The following is a 19218-nucleotide window of genomic DNA, read 5'->3' on the forward strand; positions in this document are numbered from 1 at the left end:
CCTGTATCAATGAAGTTCAAGTTTGACTCTGCCTAACAGAAAATGTCAGTAATAGACAGGCACTTAACTGTCATGTGAAAGGTCTGGAGTAGGCAGTTCAAGGCCAACGTGGGTGCACATGGCCATGAGAGGCCCAGGTTCCTCTTTTTCATGCTACTCAGCCATCTTGAGGGTGTGATCTCTTGGTTCAAGATGATGCTTCAGGAGTGACTGTCATGTCTGCCTTCCAGAAAGCAGGAAGGAAATGGTTTGCTTTAGGAAGACTTCTAAGAAGTCCTGTACAACACCTCTGCTTACATCTCATTGTGAGAACTTAGTGCAGTGGCTAAACTTATTTGCATAAGAGGCTAGGTGACGTGTTCTCATAGCTGATGGCAATGTACTCGGATAAACCTGGGGCAGTGTTACTAAGGAAAGGGGGGACGTGGACATTAGGAGGCAAGTGGTAGGTTCCGTCTCACTGCCTTACCCTCTGAGGTAATCTTGGAGTGGCTGCAAGTCCCGGAGCTTGGAGTGGAAGCCTTCGGGCTGTCTGGAAGTCAGAGCACTCTCCTTGCTCCTCCCTAATCCCGGCAGGGCTGTGAGTTGTTTAGCAACGCCAGAGAAGTTCAGTGCAGAGCTCCAAGCACCAGTGTGCTGAGAAGTGGTTCTAATGTAAATTGACATAAATGTGGATTTAAATACACTCAGATTTTTTTCCCAGTCGGTGTACATTTGTTGAACATTAGTCTAAGTGTGATGGTAATTTATCAGCCAGGACGAGCTTGGTTTTATTGCAGAAACAACCCTCGAATCTTATGTCCTTATTTTCTGCAGTGAAAATAAAGGATTACTCCTGCTTGTGTTTTGTGTCTATCTTGAGGTCAGCTGGCATCTCTGCCCCTTTTCCCTCCCTCAGGGCCACAGGCCAGGGGGCCCTCATCTCCCAGTGCACCAGGACGGGAGGGGAGCAGAGCCTGCCTGGCTTTTAGAGCCTTCCTGGCTTTTAGAAACTGTGACTTTCACTCACTTTCTCTACAACTAATATCACATGGCCGTGCCTTGTTTCAGAGGAGCAGGGAAATGCAATCCTCCTGTGAATCCAGAAAGGGAGAATCCTAAAAATCTGGTAAATAGCACTACTGACCACTGCAGAATCCACAGAGAAGAAGTTATCCGGGCTCCAGGAGTTCACGAGAAGCAGAGCATAATGAGGCTGTGGATTAAGCGCTGATGCTAATTGTCTGTGATGGTGTGAGGGAGCATTGACTAAGGAGTGTGAGGTCCAGAGAGGCTGTCAGAAGCGTGGTGGTGGAGTAGGAATACTCAGTTTTCTCAGCAGAAACAGGACAGAAAGCCATTCCAACCGGAGAGAATATTGGGTACAATGGTATCAATGTATGAAAAAGGATGATTTAGAGAATTCGGGTGGTTTTCTGTTGCTGGCACGTAAAGAAACCCACACACGTGAGGTTAGCCGACCCTTTCAAGTCCTCAGTCCTAAATTCACTTAGGAATGTGAAGAGGCCTGTGCGGGGCAGGGCGGTGATGCAGGAGACACCCAAAGTCCTTTTGCTTGAATTAAAATTTTACGGGAAATTAGAAATGTATGTGAATAACAAAGGGTGTAAACATGCCCTGTAAAGATACAGAGGGCCATGGAACCACAGAAGAAAAACTCACTTTTGTCTGAGAGGTAATGGGTGGGAACTAGAAGCACTTTGAAAGCGGAGCTGATGAGAACATGAGAACGTTTTGTACGAGTGAACCGTGAGGCAAAACAGAGGAGCAGACAAGCTGGTTGAAGTCTCAGTGATGGGGACCCTGTAGTGGTCGGTCCAGAAGGGGGCTGTGGGGGGCAGGGTGTGTGCAAAGGCAGGGTTGGGCGGGGTTTGAAGGCCATGCTAAAGCCCTAAGTTTCTTGATAGAATCGTCTCTGCTTACTCTCTTGACTTTCTGATACAGTCTGGTTATTTTTCCTACCACCACATTGATGGACTTACCATTTACCTCGCTTTTTTGCAGTCTTAAAATGCGATGTAACCTGTCATATCTTTATATACAAAAGAACAAAGTATTTTCCACTGAATTTTGTGTTAATCAAGTTTTTATGAAAATTGCGCTCCATTTTATCTGCTAATTAAAATTTGATTTCTTATATTGCAGGTCCCATTCTTGTTATCGATTGGAGAAAAATATTAAAATCCCAGCTCTTTTACCTGGTGATCATGAAATAACAATAAACCCTTTACATGATTTTGGAAGTTTTATAAGTAAATTCACACTAAATGAAAAAAATGTTTGTAAGTATTTGAAAAGAAAATTGATTTGAAAATAACTCAGAATGGTGCCTTTGTTAGTATTGTGCTGCTTTATAATTGACAGGAATTTACCATTCTTTTATATATTTTGTTAAACTAATATTCTCATTTACCCTGCGACCATACTTCCAATTGTGGAGCATAGCCAAGATCAAGATGGAAGCAAACTCTTCCTCTGGTCAGTCAAATAGATGTCACACAAGTTAAGGTCCTTCCCACAGTTGGTTTCTCTTCTCCTACCCCTCTACTTCGTTGATTCCTGCATGCCTTTCAGAATTCCTCAGCCATCCTTAGGAAATAGTCTTTGACCATCCCCTCCCAGAGGAGACCCCATTCCTTTCTTAACATTCCTTTAGGCAGTCTGTATTTCTCTTCTGTGGTATTTCTCACAATTGCATAAATAATTTATTATATAATTAGGTGCTTCCTGTGTATTTCCTCTACAAGAAAACAGGTTCCCTGAGGGCAGAGACTTTGTCTTCTACACCTAGTGTCTAGTCCAGTGCCTTGCACATAGCAGGCATTTTTTATAGATGTGTTGACCGAATGCCTAGGACATATGCTACAAGCTGGGTGGAAGCATGAAATAAATCCAGGCTCTTGGAGATGGAAATTTTGCCATGCAATGAGACCTTAAAAACTCCAGTGGTCTTGACTCTCTTAATGGTGGGGTAGGCAGGTTTGTTGCCTTCTGACAACTATTATGGGATGGCATCATAATGATATTACAGTGAGTCTTATAAGGATGACTTATTTTGAAGCAAGGGAAAGAAAATATAAGCAACTTGGTGATCTCTCCAATTTTACAGGCAAGGTGCATGTTTGGAGTGGTCTGTGTCTGACATAGCACAGATTTTGAAAGGATAATAGCAAAGCATGCTGTCCAGGAACTTAGAACCGGTCTCATTTTCTGGCTGAAGTATTGTCTGGGTAAAGTGCTACATAGGGCTGTTTTCAAGATAGAGAAGAGCCATGTTTGTTATTTTCTTTCTGTAGTTGTATGTGAGATACATGTGAGATGGTTTTGTGCAGATCAGCCATGATCCCAATACCCAGGAAGAAATATTGTTAATACTTACATGTGTTCTCTATGTGTGTGTGTGTGTGTGTGTGTGTGTATAAACAGTAAAGTTTATATTACTTTATTATAGGCTTATCAGAAGATACAGATTTTCAAGTTATTATGTAAATAAATCTACATTATAGCTGCCTAGTATTCCATTGAATGGAGGTACCATAATTACTTTGTCATTGATTTTTTTTAGCAAATTGTATTTTATTTTATTTTTAGCAAATTATATATTTTATTAAAATTTTTTTTACTTATACTATTTTATTATAATCAATTACCACATCATTTTAAATAGAAGCCTTGTTAAAATTGAACTAGATTGATGTCTTTTTTTTTTTCAGTTATACATATACATGTATCTATTCTTTTAAAAATTCTTTTCCCATTTAGGTTGTTACATAATATTGAGCAGAGTTCCCTGTGCTATACAGTAGGTCATCCTACTGTTGGTTATCCATTTAAAATACAGCAGTGTGTACCTGTCAATTTCAAACCGGGGCGGGGCGGGGGGCGGGAAGTGTGGGGGGAGGGATAGCTAGGGAGTTTGGGATTGTCATTGATTATTAACATTGAGATTTTTATTTCTAGTCTTTCAACATTATTACCAATGCTTTAATGAACATTTTTTGCACATATATGTTGCTGAATTTGTGTGATGATTTTCTTAGGCTAAATTTCCTAGAATTGGGAATGCTACATTAAAGACATCCTCTTTTTATGACTCTTGATGTCCGCTACCAGTTGCTCCCCCCACATTTTGAATCTTTTTGCATTCCCACAGACATCATATTAGAGCATGCCTGCTTGTCTGCATCCTTGCCAGGACTGGGTATTGTCTGTCTTAGATTTGCGATTTCAATCTGATGGCCCCCAAATTATAGCGCTGTTGTTTTTATATTTCTGTGATTACTTTTTTAAATTATCATTTTTATTCTTTTCTGAACTATTTATATCCTTTGTAAATTTTCTCTCATGTTGAAATTCATCTTTTTCCTCATTAGTTCACAAGAGCTTTCTGTATAGTATGGTTATTACTTCTGTCCTATTTGCTACAAATACTTTTGCAAGTTTAAAATTCAAACTTTGTGGTGTTTTTTTCATACCACCGATTTTCATTTTTATATAATAGAATCTCTTGATATTTTTCTTCATGAGTTTTTGGTTTTGTTATCATGCTTAAATCTTTCATCCATCTGGAATTATTTTGTACTAAGGTATGAGGGAATCTAACTTAATTTTATTCCAGATTTTCAAAAATTTCCCCAGGACTCTGTCAGAGAGCCAGTTTGTGCTGTCTGCTTTTTCAGTAGGGATTGCGAAGGTTCTGTCTGGGAAGCTACTTGAAGATAAATGTCAGAATTCGAAAGGCAAATCAGGACAGACTCTAGGTGACTTACTGGATTAATAGTTCACTGTTTTTGCATAGCATGTAATTTGTTGACAGCATTTTTAATAATAATGGGCCTCATTGTGATTTGAATATTAGATTAACAGTATCCCAACACTAAGATATTACTACTGCTACTCAAATAAGAAAAATACTGATAAGAAAATGAAAAGCAAATTAGATGAATATAAGAGAGGGAGGTGGGTCCATCAGCAAACCTTTGAACACCTGTCATATGCAAGAGATGCTGTGAAATGATAGTGGAGCTGTGCATTAGAAGATGTGGGTTCTTTGGCAGTTTGCTACTAAATAAAAGTATGAGAAATTAAGTTTTCTTCAAATCTTAAGATGCTTTCAAAAGCATACGTATAAAGCATATGTTTAACACATATACATATATCTAATAAGCTTCTTTTTTTAAATTTTATTTATTTTTGGCTGTGTTGGGTCTTTGTTGCTGCACGTGGGCTTTCTCTAGTTGTGGCAAGCGGGGGCTACTCTTTGTTGCGGTGCACGGGCTTCTCTTCTTGTGGAGCACGGGCTCTAGGTGCGCAGGCTTCAGTAGTTGCAGCATGCAGGCTCAGTAGTTGTGGCATGCAGGCTTCTAGAGCACGCAGACTTCAGTAGTTGTGGCTCACGGGCTCTAGAGTGCAGGCTCAGTAGTTGTGGTGCATGGGCTTAGTTGCTCCGCAGCATGTGGGATCTTCCCGGACCAGGGATTGAACCTATGTCCCCTGCATTGGCAGGCGGATTCTTAACCACCGTGCCACTGGGAAAGTCCCCTCTAATAAGCTTCTAATTGACAAGGGAAAGCACAAAAATAAGTCTTTGTAAGATTTTTAATCTCTAAGTTTCTTAAAATAACCTAAAAATTTGCATCTGTATGAGGCAGAATAAATAACGTGGATCCTATAAAAGAGCTGGGAAAGCTCCCATCTTCTGATGTTCTAAGGCAGAAGGGGCATGGAGGTTATGGGTAAAGATAAACCAGCTGTATTTAAAAAATAAACAAGACTGATGAAATTTTTTCTAGCTGCAAAGTTTGTAGTTTCTAGAAAGCAAGCTAACATTGTCCTGAAGTGTATTTTAGCTGGAGAAAAATGCAGATGACAGTTCGTGGGAGCTTAGGGGAACTTCCCTGGCATACAGTGAAGAAGTATACTATGAAGTCGTGAAAAAACTGTGTTTAATCTTTTCATTTGTAATTATGGCTGTTACTGTCTTTAGCTGGAAATATCAGGTATGACTTGGGTTTTGAAGAATAGCCCACTGCTATTTAGATAAAATGTTAATTATGTGTACTTTTCAGGGAGGGAAGCATTTTAATAGATGAGTGTTGCCTTAATAAAGTACTCTCATGTTTAATAATTTTAAGTTACTACGTTGTGACATCTTGGAACATTTGAAGGATCCGTGTTCTTGGCAGCCTCTGCTCTGTGTGGTTGCCCTGCCACCTTGAACTTGTCCCTCCTGGCACTGAATCAGCTTGTTACTCCTCATTTGCTCCTTCTTTTTTAAAAGCAGTTTCCCACTTAAACTTCTCGTGTAAAGCATCCTCCACTGTCCTTATGTAGCTGAGTAACTGTTGACTGCTGCATATTTTAGGCTTTAATCCACGTGTTCTGTTTCCTGTGTGACCCTAAACATTTTACGTAAATCCAGTGTAGAGCACTGTGATCAGTACATTTTAAGTAAGTTTAGTAAAAACTTATTTTTAAGTTCCAAGACTAAGTTATATTACACATAATTTATATTATATTGGTCTGCTTTGCCATTTTTGTTCTTCAGAACATTCAGCCACCCTCTCTCTGTCAGCTCCCGCAGTTGTGCTGGAAGTGACTTTACTTAATGGTCCTTGAACTTCGTGGGGCAGCACTAGGATAGATATGGGCCCTGAGAGCCTGTGACTCTGGATTTCTTTCAACTTACCTTCACCTTACTGTCATTTGAGGAGAGCACAGGCAAGAAAGAGCCCTTCATACCAGAAAGCCTGAATTTCATAGAACAGAACAGGCTCATACCTTGTGTGTTTTCCACTGATCCCCACATTTTTCATTAATATACTCATTCCCTATAGGTAGGAAGACTTGAAGATTTTGAAGAACACCTTACTCTTTCGGCTACCTTTTTGTTTTTTTGTTTTTTTTAAGTTTACCAGTTTCTCCCTGTGAGAGGCTCTATCCTTGAGCATGGTTTTTCTCTTTACCTTTTGTACTACAGCTTCAGAGCCTACTGCCCTGCCAGCCTTCTTTCTCAGGAATTGACGGTACCCTCACCAGCATCAAAAGACCACCAGTGGTCTTTTCTCAGCCTTCCTCTCTGAACTCTGTTTTCCTGGGCCTGGACGACAACCCATTTCTTTTGATTTCAGTGATGCCAGATTTTCTCTGGTTTCCTTCTGCTTCTATGTCATTCCGTCTCGGGATTCTTGCTGGGGTCTCTGGCTCCTTGAAGGTGTGACTGTGTCACTAGCTCTCAAACAAGCTTTGGCTGTTTTGTGTCGGTGTGTTATGTTCATTTCTGAGCTGCACTCAGCGAGTTCCTCTTGAGTCTGTGTGCACTCTCTGATTGGTCCCCATTCTCACTTACTGTCTGCACGTCCCCCCTCCATTGATGGTCTTTTTTTCCCCAACACTTAGTCATCCATGGCCAGACTCCCACATCTCTTCACAATTGTCCCTGGTTCCTTTTGCCTTTCTTCCTGCTTTCTGGGCTAGTGACTTGAAGAAATCTTAGATGTTTTCATGTCTTATTATTACTAATCCTCCATTTCTTTGACCCAGTCATTTCTTTGAAATGCCCATTAGATTTTGTCCTTTCTTTTCCATATATGGCGTCCTGAGCCACATCCTTATTACTATAGCCAGGCTTTCTCCAGCTGTCTTCTGCTTTATCACCTTATCTCTTTCTCAATCACCTGCAGACCTGTTGCACACCACTGCAAACTAGCCTTTCTGAAGGACTTCCCAGATCCTGCCAAGTACTTCTTAGAACCTTGTTGGCTTCCTCAACTCAATGCTTTGGTCCCTACCACGGTCCTGCTGCTGTTTACTGCTGCCTATGCCAGTAGTAGCTCATTGCATCCTCAAGTGGGTAACTTTCCCTAGCATGCAGGCTGTGACTGGAGATGAGTGGGGAAGGGTGCAGAGAAAACAGATGGAAAGGTTTACCAAGGCCAGCTCTCCATAATCTATACAAAGGGAGCTTTTTCACTTCTCTCCAATGTTGTCTGCTTGGAGATTTCAGACCCAGTGACACTGGAGTGTTGTGGGAACTCAGTTGCTGTTTGTATTAGAAGATGTATTATGGATTTGAAACAGCGGGCTGGTAAATAATTTTCTCAGATTTGGCTGATGAACAGCTAGGAGCTGCTTATACAAATAAATACATATATTTATTCTCTTTTTTCAGTAGGAGGTGCAAGAATTTAATCCTTAATTGTTTTTTGATCAAGAAGTAGAGTTTAACATTAGTTGATTAATGGGATTATAATATGAAAAATAGTTACTTATTTGACTAAGTTTTATCTTTTGTTTCCTTTTTTTAAGCCTTCATTCCAGATGTTCCAGAGATCGTGGATTTGTCTGCTGATTTCTCAACTTCTACATTACACCTAAAGTGGAATGACAAGGGTTCTGTTTTTCCACATCACTCAGATGTCATCTGGGAAATCAAAGTTCTACGTAAAAAGAATATGGAAATCGTAAAATTAGTAAGTTTGAACAAAAATAGCTTTTTTCCTGTGACATTAAAGAACTGAATACTTTTTTATAATTTTAAAGTGGCAACAGTGAACCTTTAGATTATTAAAGAAGTAAATCAGATATCCTTTGGGGGTTCAGTAAAAACTGTATGCTATGCCTGAAAAACTCACTAAATTAATGAAATAATGTGTAACCATTATAGGAAGTTTAGGAAATTAAGGGAGAATTAATCCATGATTCTGCCACTTGAACATAGTAAACAATAACTTTTGTGTATTCCTGTCAAACCTTTTTTATATGCGTGTTTTTACATAAATGAAATTAAAAATATACATATAATTTAATTTACGTATTACTATAAATTATCTAACACCACAGACATAAAAAATAAATGTTTTGCAACATATTTAGCCATAGTAATTGTTGAGAAATCTATAAGTATAAATCTATAAGTTTGTATAAATCTGTAAGTTTGAATAAATCTATAAGTTTGAATTTATCTGAATCCAAAATAACATTCTTATATTTAATAGTACATGGTTTTTTTTCCTCTAATTTTAAAATCTTGTTTATGAATAGTTTCCTAATGATCCATCTTTAGTTTGTTATTAATCTAAGGAATAGTGAGATATAGCAGTGAAAAGTATTGACAGCTAGTACATGGGAATTCCCTCTTTCATCCTTTTACTCTTTTCCTCTTTAATGCACTTGAACTATGCCTAGTTATAGACTTAAGAATTAGAAGACCATGATTTTACAGTTTATTTGCCTAAGTACATAGATAAAATAGTAAAGATAATAAATAGTATTATTCTGTATTTCATAGTCACTGTATTATTTTTCCTTTTTGACAACCTATGTATTACATCCTGAAAGAGTAGCAGCCATAATTGTAGTTACCTTGTTTCCAATGCTTCTGGCATTCCCCTTTCCAGCACTATTGTGAAAGCTCTCTATATGTTAATAGTTTGCATCTTCACAATAGGCCCCTGGGGGAGGCTCTGTTAGCATCACCCCCATTTTACAGATGAAGATACAGAGTCACAGGAATACATTAAGTGGAGGAGCCAGGAATCAAACCCAGACAGTTGATTCCAGAGTCTGTGCTCTTCCTTAACCAGTACCATCTGTATTGTATTACATAATCAGTATACTTATTTTCATCTAAGATGCCCTCCCTTTCCTTTTCACCTATACAAATTGAATACACATTTCAAGACCCAGGTCAAATCCTATCCCTTATTTTAAAGCCCATTCTAATTACCTCAGTGTAAAAATGCTCTCTCTTTTCTTGAGTTTTAATGGCAATTCTTGTGTGTCAGTCTGATTTGCAGCTAACTTTGATATAGCTCTACCATTGTTGTCTTAAAACTATTATTTATTTAAAATTGTATTGTGTAGCATTTTTTATGGCCTAACATTTTATATTCTGCGTTACTACTTACTGGCTTAGGATGACTTCTCAAAACCTCCTTTTTCTTATTTGTAAAATGGTGCTAATATTTGCTGTAGTAAATGATATGATATTTATAAAGCTACTAAACAGCTATTAGTTGTTATTACTTCCTTTGGGAGCTAGATGGTTTGTTTGTTTTTTTAACTGACTTAGGGATGCTGGAGTAAGAGGGATACTCTTTGACATGTAAGTGAAATCAAACATAAATGAATAGAAATATTATTCTAAGATCATGTAACTCATTGCCACAAGATGTGTAACAAGACAGCAATGGCAAGATAGTAATTCCCTACTTTTTGGAATATGATCTTTGGAGAAAAATCTTTCTATGGGGAAAAATAGCAAGAGGCAAGAAAAATAGAGCTAGAACAAATTAATTTTAAAAAGTTACTCCTGTCCATAGTAAAATATGACATTTTTATTTATAATTATATTATTAGTATTAGTATTTAAGGTAGAATTACTTATAATCAGTCATTTTATGACAGGTTATAATGCTATTATTTTGTAATAGCTTAAAGATCATTAAAGATCATGAAACACTATAAATGTGAGTTTCATTTATAAGTTTAATTTATAGGGTTTCATTTATAACTTGACATTTTCTGCCCGCAGCCTCACAAACAGCTGTGGAAGCTTTGCACTGCGCAAGCCAGGATGTGAATGATGCCTGGGAGTTATGCAGCCCTCTCTCCTCCTCTCATTTTTCTCTCTTGTAAACAAGGAATTCTTTTAGCTGATTCTTTTATTATTTGTCTCCATTTTTCCAGATAGCCTGCTTATGTTGCTGTTATTATTTGTTTAGTTTTTTGAGCAATGTTTTATTAATTTCCCACAATGGAAAATGAGAATTTAGTCCTGTCTCACTTCCCAGCCCAGGGACACGCACTCGCATGTATGTGCACTCACATGCGTGTGCACGCACACGCACACACTCTCTCTCTCTCTCTCTCTCTCCACTTCTTATTTTTTTCCAATATCATTATGTTATAATTTTTGGTAGACCAGTATTCATTGTTTGGATTACAGTAATGTAAACACTATTTATAACTGAACCAAATAGTGTTTACTATTCTTTTCCTTTTTTTGTACATCTTCTCGTATTGTCTTGTACTTATAGTTTTTATTTGTCTGCTTCATTAATTCAGTCCTAAATTCTTTCTAGGTTGTGTAAATCTGTCGAAATGTTCAAACAAACATCAGTTTTGTCTTTCTGAATACATCTCTCTGAGGGCCTTCTGACTTACTTCCTGACCCTTTTCATGTAAGAGCTCATGTGGATGCTGCCAAATATTTGTATAGCACAAAGTGTGGCAAATAGCTGAGTATTCTGAGGTTTCTCAGGAGCTCCAGCAGCCTCCACTCCCAGTAGCCAACCCTTGGTTTGAAGAGATTAATACCTGGGTATACCTATAACCCATTCAAGACAAACCTCTATGTTTTTCAACACATTTGTTAGGAAGCTATGGTTCATCCTCATTCAGAGGATTCCTTTTATAGTTGTCTTATGACGGATCCTCTTTTTCCTGAATTCCTTGTTTCCTCATTTTGGTGGAAGCATAAATTCTAGTAGTTATTTGCTATTTTTTGTAGATACTCTCTGCTAACTGCAGTGGTAGCTTACAGATATATTTTATTTAAAAAAATTTAAATTAGTTGCCAGGAAAATTTAAAAGACTGTCAATTCCAAATATTGAGAAGATGCAGAAGGATTGGAACTTTCATACCCTTCTGGTGGGAATGTAAAATGCTACTTGATGAATACATTGAGATACTACATTTCTGAAGATGTCTATTCTGCATTCACTCATGATTGCTAGTTTAGCTGGGTAAAAGATCCTAGGTTGGAAAATTTTCTCAAGATTTTGAAAGCATTGTTCCATTTGCTTCTCATTGTAGATCTATCTTCATCTGTTGTGCTGGACACTCATTAGGCCCCTTTCAGTCTGAAAACACATGCCTGTCAGCTTGGGAAATTCTTATTTTATGTCTTTGATTTCCTCATCTCTTTTTTCTCCTTTTTTTCTTAGAACTTCTGTTCTTTAGAAATTGTACCTTTCTGACCTTTCCTCTAATTATCTTATCATTCTTACATTCCATCAGTATTTTGCTCTATTTTCTGAGCAATTTTTCCTAAAGTTTATCTTGCACTTTTGAATTTCTATTAATATACTTTTTAATATACAAGAGATCCCTTTTCTTAGTCCTTTTTTTAAAAAAATTTATCACGTTCTTGTTTCATGGATGCAATATCTCTTCTTATCTTTGAGCATATCAGTGATTTAAAATTTTTTTTCTTTCTGTGCATTCTGTTTTTTCACATTGCTTTTTCGTTGTTGTTGTTTTGATCTTTGACTTTCACATTACAACTTTTTCTCCACTTTCTGGTCCTCTGGTTGCTGCTCATATTTAAGTGAGTGGTTCTTGAAAAATAAAACAAGTCTAATTGGAACTTTTGTTTGCCTGGGTGGGACTTGTTTGCTGGGGCATCACTGTATGTGATTAGGATGGGCTGTCAAGCTGGAAAAATCTTAATATTATTTTAGGTTTTTATCTTGACCTGTTCATATGCTCCTTAGAAAAGTTTGTTTAGACTCTTTCCTGGTGAGTATGTACCTGGCCATCAGTATCCTGGGGGCTGAGTAGGGAAGAAGGCAGGAGTGCCCCAGCCTTTAGAATGCGTAGTTAGTTACCATTGCCCATCTGCTTTCCAGTGTCCAGAATCTTACCAGTATTGTTTCTTCAGTTTTTTGTCCTTGTGCATCTGTGCCTTAAAAAAAAAAAAAAATCTTGTACTTTTGTTCTAGAGGAATTTCATGAAGTAAAGAGAAGGAAGTACATTTATTTAATCTGTTCTCTTTAACCAGAAGTCCCAAGGTCTCTTTTAGTATATCCTCATATATTTGGTTGAAATCTTGCCCATTTTCCACAATTGAAATTAAGCTTTCTATATTATTATAAGTTGCATATTTAAAAATAAAATTTGAAATATATGACACTTATATAAAAAAATAATCCAGTCTAAAATAATAGTTTATTTTGTTGAAATGCTCTCCTCTCTTTGACTTTAACCCTTGGAGATAAAAAAAAGCATTAACTGTTTTTTGTCCATGGAAAATGGGACCATTTTAGGCAATGGTGTATTTTCTCATGAACTCTATTGAACGTTTTGGACTATTAACATCTTGTGTAATAATGAAGTAAGCCCTAAAGTTGAAGAAGTAAACATAGATGAATCATAATTATTGTTACTACAACTCTCCTTTTATGCCTTATAGAAAACAGATAGTTTTACAAAAGAGCAAAGCTTTGATTTACTTAGCTGGTAATTGTATACAATCTGTTGTGTTTTTAACCCTAAGAGAGAGCAGGACGTAGTACTTGGAAATAGAATTTTGTGTTTGTGTTCATTTTGTAGGTGACCCACAATACAACCCTGAATGGCAGAGATACAATTCATCACTGGAGCTGGACCTCAGACATGCCCTTGGAGTGCGCCACTCACTATGTGGGAATTAGATGCTACATTGATGATCCTCAGTTCTCTGGTCGCAAAGAGTGGAGCGACTGGAGCCCACTGAAGAACATCTCTTGTAAGTGCATATTTAAAGGATTTTCATTTCAGATGAATTAGATTAGTCTTGCTTAAGGGTAGGGTTTAGCTCACGGTTTTAGTTCTCTGAACCCCATTTGGATGCATGAGGGTCACCGGGGGATCTTCCAAGTCTTCTGCCCCAGAACATTTTGATTCAAAAACTCTGAGATAGGCTTCAGAAATCTGTATTTTTAAATAACATACTGAGTGATTAGATAAACATCCAGGTTTAAAAATCACTTCGAATAGACATTGGGAGAACATTTAAAAATTTTATGTAGGCGGTAATGAGATCAAGTCCATATTTTTAAAATAGAGCTCCCAATTTCTTGCCCATAGAGCAGACTGCTGTGAGCTGCAGTTACTGCAGAGAACATGGGAATCCGCAAGTATAGGACTTGCCTGGCAGTCCAGTGGTTAAGACTCCGAGCTTGCAATGAAGGGGGCGCAAGTTTGACCCCTGGTCGGGGAGCTAAGATCCCGCGTGCCAAAAAAATAAAATAAAATTAACAGTGTGAATCTGCAGGTATATCAAAAATCATCTGTACATTGAATAAAACTCAGGCAGGTATAATGTTGGCAGTGTGAGAGAGGGCCTAGAAAATTGTTGACAATAAAATAAAGTGCTTTAAAAGGCTGGTAATCATTGTAGATTATTTACTCTAGTGACAATATGGAGAAATGGATCAGAGGGAGGAAGGACTGGAAGCAAGCAGATTAATAAGGAGAATCTTGTAGTTCAGCAAAAGACAGTGAAGGTATAAAATAGGACACCTGGGTTTAGAAATGAAAAGAGGGAAGAAGTATGAAAACACTGAAGAGACCGAATTAGTGACTATGCTTTTGGTAGGGGAGAAATAGAGCCGAAGATGACTATTAGTTTGGGCAGCTGGGTAGCTGGTGATGCTGTCCAATGAGACAGAAACTATATGAACAAACTAGGTGGGAAAGATAAATTTCAATTTTAATGTGTTGAGCTTGAGGTAGCTGTGAAGTGCCTGGGAGCAATTTCTCATTGTCAGTTGGGAATACAAATTCGGCATCCAGGTGATTAGTTCGAACTGGATATATACAGTTGACCCTTGAACAACTGGGTAACCCCCAGGGGCTCCGACCCTCCCTGTAGTGGAAAATCCACACATAATTTATAGTTAGCCCTCCATACCCATGGAACCTCCGTATGTGTGGTTCCACATGCGAGGATTCAACCAACCGCAGATCCTGTAGTACTGTAGTATTTACTATTGAAAAAAATCCACACGTAAGCGAACCCATGCAGTTCAAACCCGTGTTGTTCAAGGGTCAACTGTGTATTTGAGAATCGTTAACATACGTGATGGGAAAATTTTTAAATCTTGGAGGTTAACATAACTCAAGGAAAGGGGCATGAAGACCAAGGACACATCTCTTAGAAGCTTGTATGAGGAGGGGAGGATGGAAGAAAATGAGGCCAGCAAAACAAACAGCAGCCAGAGGGTTAAGAGTAGCAAAAGTAAGTAGTCTACACCCCAAGAGAGAAGGGAGTTTTGAGAAGGAAGACTTTAGGCAACATACCAGATGCTGTGGAAGTTGAAGGAAAGATTACTAAGACGTGGCCACTGGATTGAGCAGTTAGGCTGTGGAGCCATTTAGTAAAGTGGCCAGAGTAGAAGCCAGATTGCAGTAGATTAAAGAGTGAGTAGGTAGAAAGGAGACTAAAGATAATATTTTTAAATTGGCTATTTAGGAAAATAAAAACAAAAGGGTGGCTTTAACCTACAGAGTTGGGATTTTTTTTAGAAAGTGCTTTTTAGGATGTGGAGTATTTAACCATGCATGTAAGCTGATGGAAATTAGGACATCTGATCTAAATACATAGAATAATTTCAAAGGAATGGAATTATTTAATGTGTACCTTTTTCTTGGTGTGGATTTTTCACATGTGGATAAACCCACTTAATTTGAACGTTTAGACTTCTTAGATATTAACCTGTGACCTTACACGGCAACCTGCAGTCCCCTCTACTCCCCCCGCCATCACCCCGTCATAAGTAAATAAAACCACACACATTTTTATTTCTTGTGTATGTCTTGCTCCTTTGAAACCTGGGGGGGGGGGGGGCGGCGTACCTTATCTTTGGGCCACCATAATTACAAAGTACCTAACAGTGTGTTTTATGTACACTGGGCTAATTTATGTAAAAGACTTCTAAAGTATTTATAATTCCTTTTGCTCTTTCTAGGGTCTCCTGATTCTCAGACTAAGGTTTTTCCTCAAGACAGAGTGCTACTTGTAGGCTCAGATATAACAGTGTGTTGTGTGACTCAAGAAAAAGTGTTATCAGCACAGATTGGCAGCACATATTGTCCCCTTATCCATCTCGATGGGGAAAATGTTGCAATCAAGATCCGTAATATTTCTGCTTCCGAAAGTAGTGGAACAAATGTGGTTTTCTCCGTAGAAGATAACATGTTTGGAACAGTTATTTTTGCAGGATGTAAGTATATAATTTTTTTTTTAAGAAAAGAGTTCCTATTAATCTGTTTTGGTCCTCTTTGAAAGCCTTAATGCTTTTTCGGGGTGATGATTTTATTTCTTTCTTATTTTTTTATTCTTTGATGCAAATGACATACGAGGGTACCAGCATTTTTGCTTGTTTTAAGGTGAGTTCTAAGCTTGTTTTCTACATACCTGTATCTATATAATTTGTAGCTTTTGTAATAAAGATTTGAAACATTCATCTACTAATTTTTAGTTTAAATTCTTAGTTAACAGCTTTGTTGAGTCAAGGGCAGGTAGTATATAATATTTCTTACTCCTACATCATTTAGGAATTTTTTCATATAAATTAATTTCCCACCTAATTAAAGCATACCTTTTTTTAAAGTACCTGAATTTAAGAAATTGTAATGATTTTACACAAAATCTTTCAAAAGCATAACCTACACTTCTCTGATGATAGGAGGGTGGCTGCAGGACATGGGGGGAGGAAGAGTCCCCCTCTCCCTGTGTTCTGTGTCTGATGTACTCTCCGTAATGCAGGGGCATCTTTTAACATGGTCACTTCTACATTCCATGACGTTTCCAAAAGTTGTTGTGGGTGGACTGCCCTACCTATATGGCTTGTGTTGTGCATCCACAGATACTTGTTCTTTTTTTTTTTTTTTTTTGCGGTACGCGGGCCTCTCACCGTTGTGAGCGGCCGTGGCTCACGGGCCCAGCCGCTCCACGGCATGTGGGACCTTCCCGGACCAGGGCACGAACCCATGTCCCCTGCATTGGCAGGCGGACTCTCAACCACTGCACCACCAGGGAAGCCCCACAGATACTTTTGTATTTAGAGTTTTTCTGTCCCCTCCCCTGTGGTAACTGTAATGTTATAATGCACTGATGGCTTTGCCTCCAGCAGTGCTTCCCTTCCTGCTCACATTCGGAACTTAAAGTTTCTAGTGGTCCAAGGGTCTCGTGAATAAAATGTGTGAAATGTAGTGAATGGATTTTGTCATTTTCTTTTGCTCACTCAGTGATTTTTCTTATGCTTTTTTTTTCCTTACGATTGTCAGTTATGCTGTGGATCAGCCGCTTTCAGTCACTTTTCTACTTCCATAGAAATTTATGATAAATTACATTCAGTTGCTGATAGATTCCCAAGGGAAGGGGATTAGGTGCCCTTCTCAGCTTGATGGCTGTAACCTTACTCTCTTTTTGCCTTCCAGTAAGGCATTTTGGAATTCAAGTGAGAGTGAGGATATATTCAAATTTAAATTTTAGAAATTTAAAAAATTAAATTTTCTTTCCTAAATGGAATTTTAGGAAGTGATGTGCAACATTCCTCACAAATGATCATGGAGTCTAAGTAAAGAACCAGTGTAGCGAAACTGCTTGATAAGTGATACCAAAAAGTGAGATACTCACTTAAAAGAATGAAATAAAAAATTAAAACTTAGAAGATGAGAATATTCACTGTTTTTATTGTTTCTAACAATGTTCTAATCTTTTATCATAGTGCTATTTAGTTCATAATTTAGCTTTCATTTATAACATTTGGAGGTTGAAATATTGATCAATATTTGTCATTTCAGGAGCAACAGTAACATTTCACTTCAGAGGGAGCTCTTTAGAAACTTGCAGCAAGGGCAGACTGTGGTGTGAGTTAGGGATCAAGATTTACTTTCCTTTCCCTTATGGGTAGCCTGTTATCCCATTCTTTACTGAAAAGGCTGAAAATGTTAGAATCAGCTTGTCAGTTTTCCCCTACATACACACATACACATTCAAACGTGCCAGGATTTTGATTGATATTACATTAAATCTATCAATTTAGGAGGATTTTTATTCTTACAATTTGAGTCTTCCAAACCATGAACATGGTATAGCCTTCCATTTATTTAGATTTTCTTTGATTTATTTTAGTGATATGAGGTCTTTTATATCTTTTGGTAAATTTATTCCTAGGTGTTTGATGTTTTCTGGTGCTATTAAAAATTGATGTTTTTAAATTGCGTTTTCTATAGACTGCTATATAGAAAGACAATTGATTTATACTGAGCTTTTACCTAGCTTCAATTGATTCTTTTGTAAGTGAATTTCTTTGAAAAGAAAGTCAGTATATTTCAAGTACTGCCCTCTCATATTTTTTTCTCCTTCAATTTTTCCTTCTACTTCTGTCTAGTTTGCTCCTGTTATTTGGATTTTAAGTATTTCAACTTAATATATCTGCCAGATCCTAAAATAATCAGCATTTTAAATATCCTCAAAATTTGGGGTATGTGAATTTAATAAAACGACCAAAAGTTTGTCCTTAAGTTTAAAACAGTTTTCAAAATAAATATGTCAGTGTTAGTTTTATTATCCAGTTGGTAAACTTTCTTATAAATACTCATTACTTCTCTTAATGTTACCTAAGATACTTGAAGGATGTAATGCTTATCTCTGGGGAAAGTGTGAAATTTTCTAAGTCTTATTTGATAAACTAAGGACTATTTTAAAAATTCAGGTTTTTAAAAATAAAGTTATCTTTTAGACTTTTTCAATGAGTAGATAGTCGTTTAACAAAACTTACCTCCATGGAAGATAGTTTGGATAAATATGACAGTAGGAAATATCAGTTTCTGTATATGCTTGGTTAAGTAAGATTACAGAAATATCACTTTCTATAATCAGTGTCAGACTGTAGAATTTTTATTTATCACTCTGTCTCACAAAACAAAAACAAAACTTTTTTTCTTATTCTAGTCTTGCCCCTACAAAAACAGAACAGTCTCATTAAAGAAGAAAAACAACAAAAGATCAGTAGTCACTTGGAATATAGGGATATGTAGAATTTTACCAAGAGTGACTTTGTAAATAATAGTCCTTATAACTTATTTAAGAACTCTGAAACTTGTACCATGGCTTATACTGACTTATGATTTGGTACTTCTTTTCAAATCACAGTATAAAGAGGATAGGTAATAATACTATTAACCTCTAGATTTTTCTGATTTAACTAGTTGGACAAAGGTTCCTTTGAGAGATTTGATGGACTCTGAAATGGGATTTAAGGGGAAAACATGATAGTTGATCTCTTCAGGTTGCTATTGGGGAGTTTCCAAATGAGCTAATGGTCACTCTTAAGTATATGTTAATCCCTCACTCCTAATGTAATATGAACTCTGAAACAACATGCTGTACAAAGAATGGTAATTCCTGCACCATTCAAAATGTAAGTAAATGATTTTTTAA

General features: G+C 37.4%; 1 protein-coding gene across 1 annotated transcript in view; it reads left to right on the forward strand.

The window, feature by feature from the left end:
• The window catches only part of LIFR (LIF receptor subunit alpha), an 88263-nt gene that overhangs the window by 32249 nt on the left and 36796 nt on the right, over positions 1 to 19218 (forward strand). Inside the window, exons 4-7 of the mRNA XM_027092631.1 lie at positions 2146 to 2282; positions 8308 to 8471; positions 13338 to 13512; positions 15737 to 15991. Coding sequence (XP_026948432.1) covers positions 2146 to 2282; positions 8308 to 8471; positions 13338 to 13512; positions 15737 to 15991 — 731 coding nt within the window. The remainder of the gene's footprint in view (positions 1 to 2145; positions 2283 to 8307; positions 8472 to 13337; positions 13513 to 15736; positions 15992 to 19218) is intronic.

The sequence above is a fragment of the Aethalodelphis obliquidens genome, unplaced genomic scaffold (assembly GCF_003676395.1).
Source record: "Aethalodelphis obliquidens isolate GAN/ISIS:26980383/991018 unplaced genomic scaffold, ASM367639v1 scaffold80, whole genome shotgun sequence".
NCBI classification, from domain to species: Eukaryota; Metazoa; Chordata; class Mammalia; order Artiodactyla; family Delphinidae; genus Aethalodelphis; species Aethalodelphis obliquidens.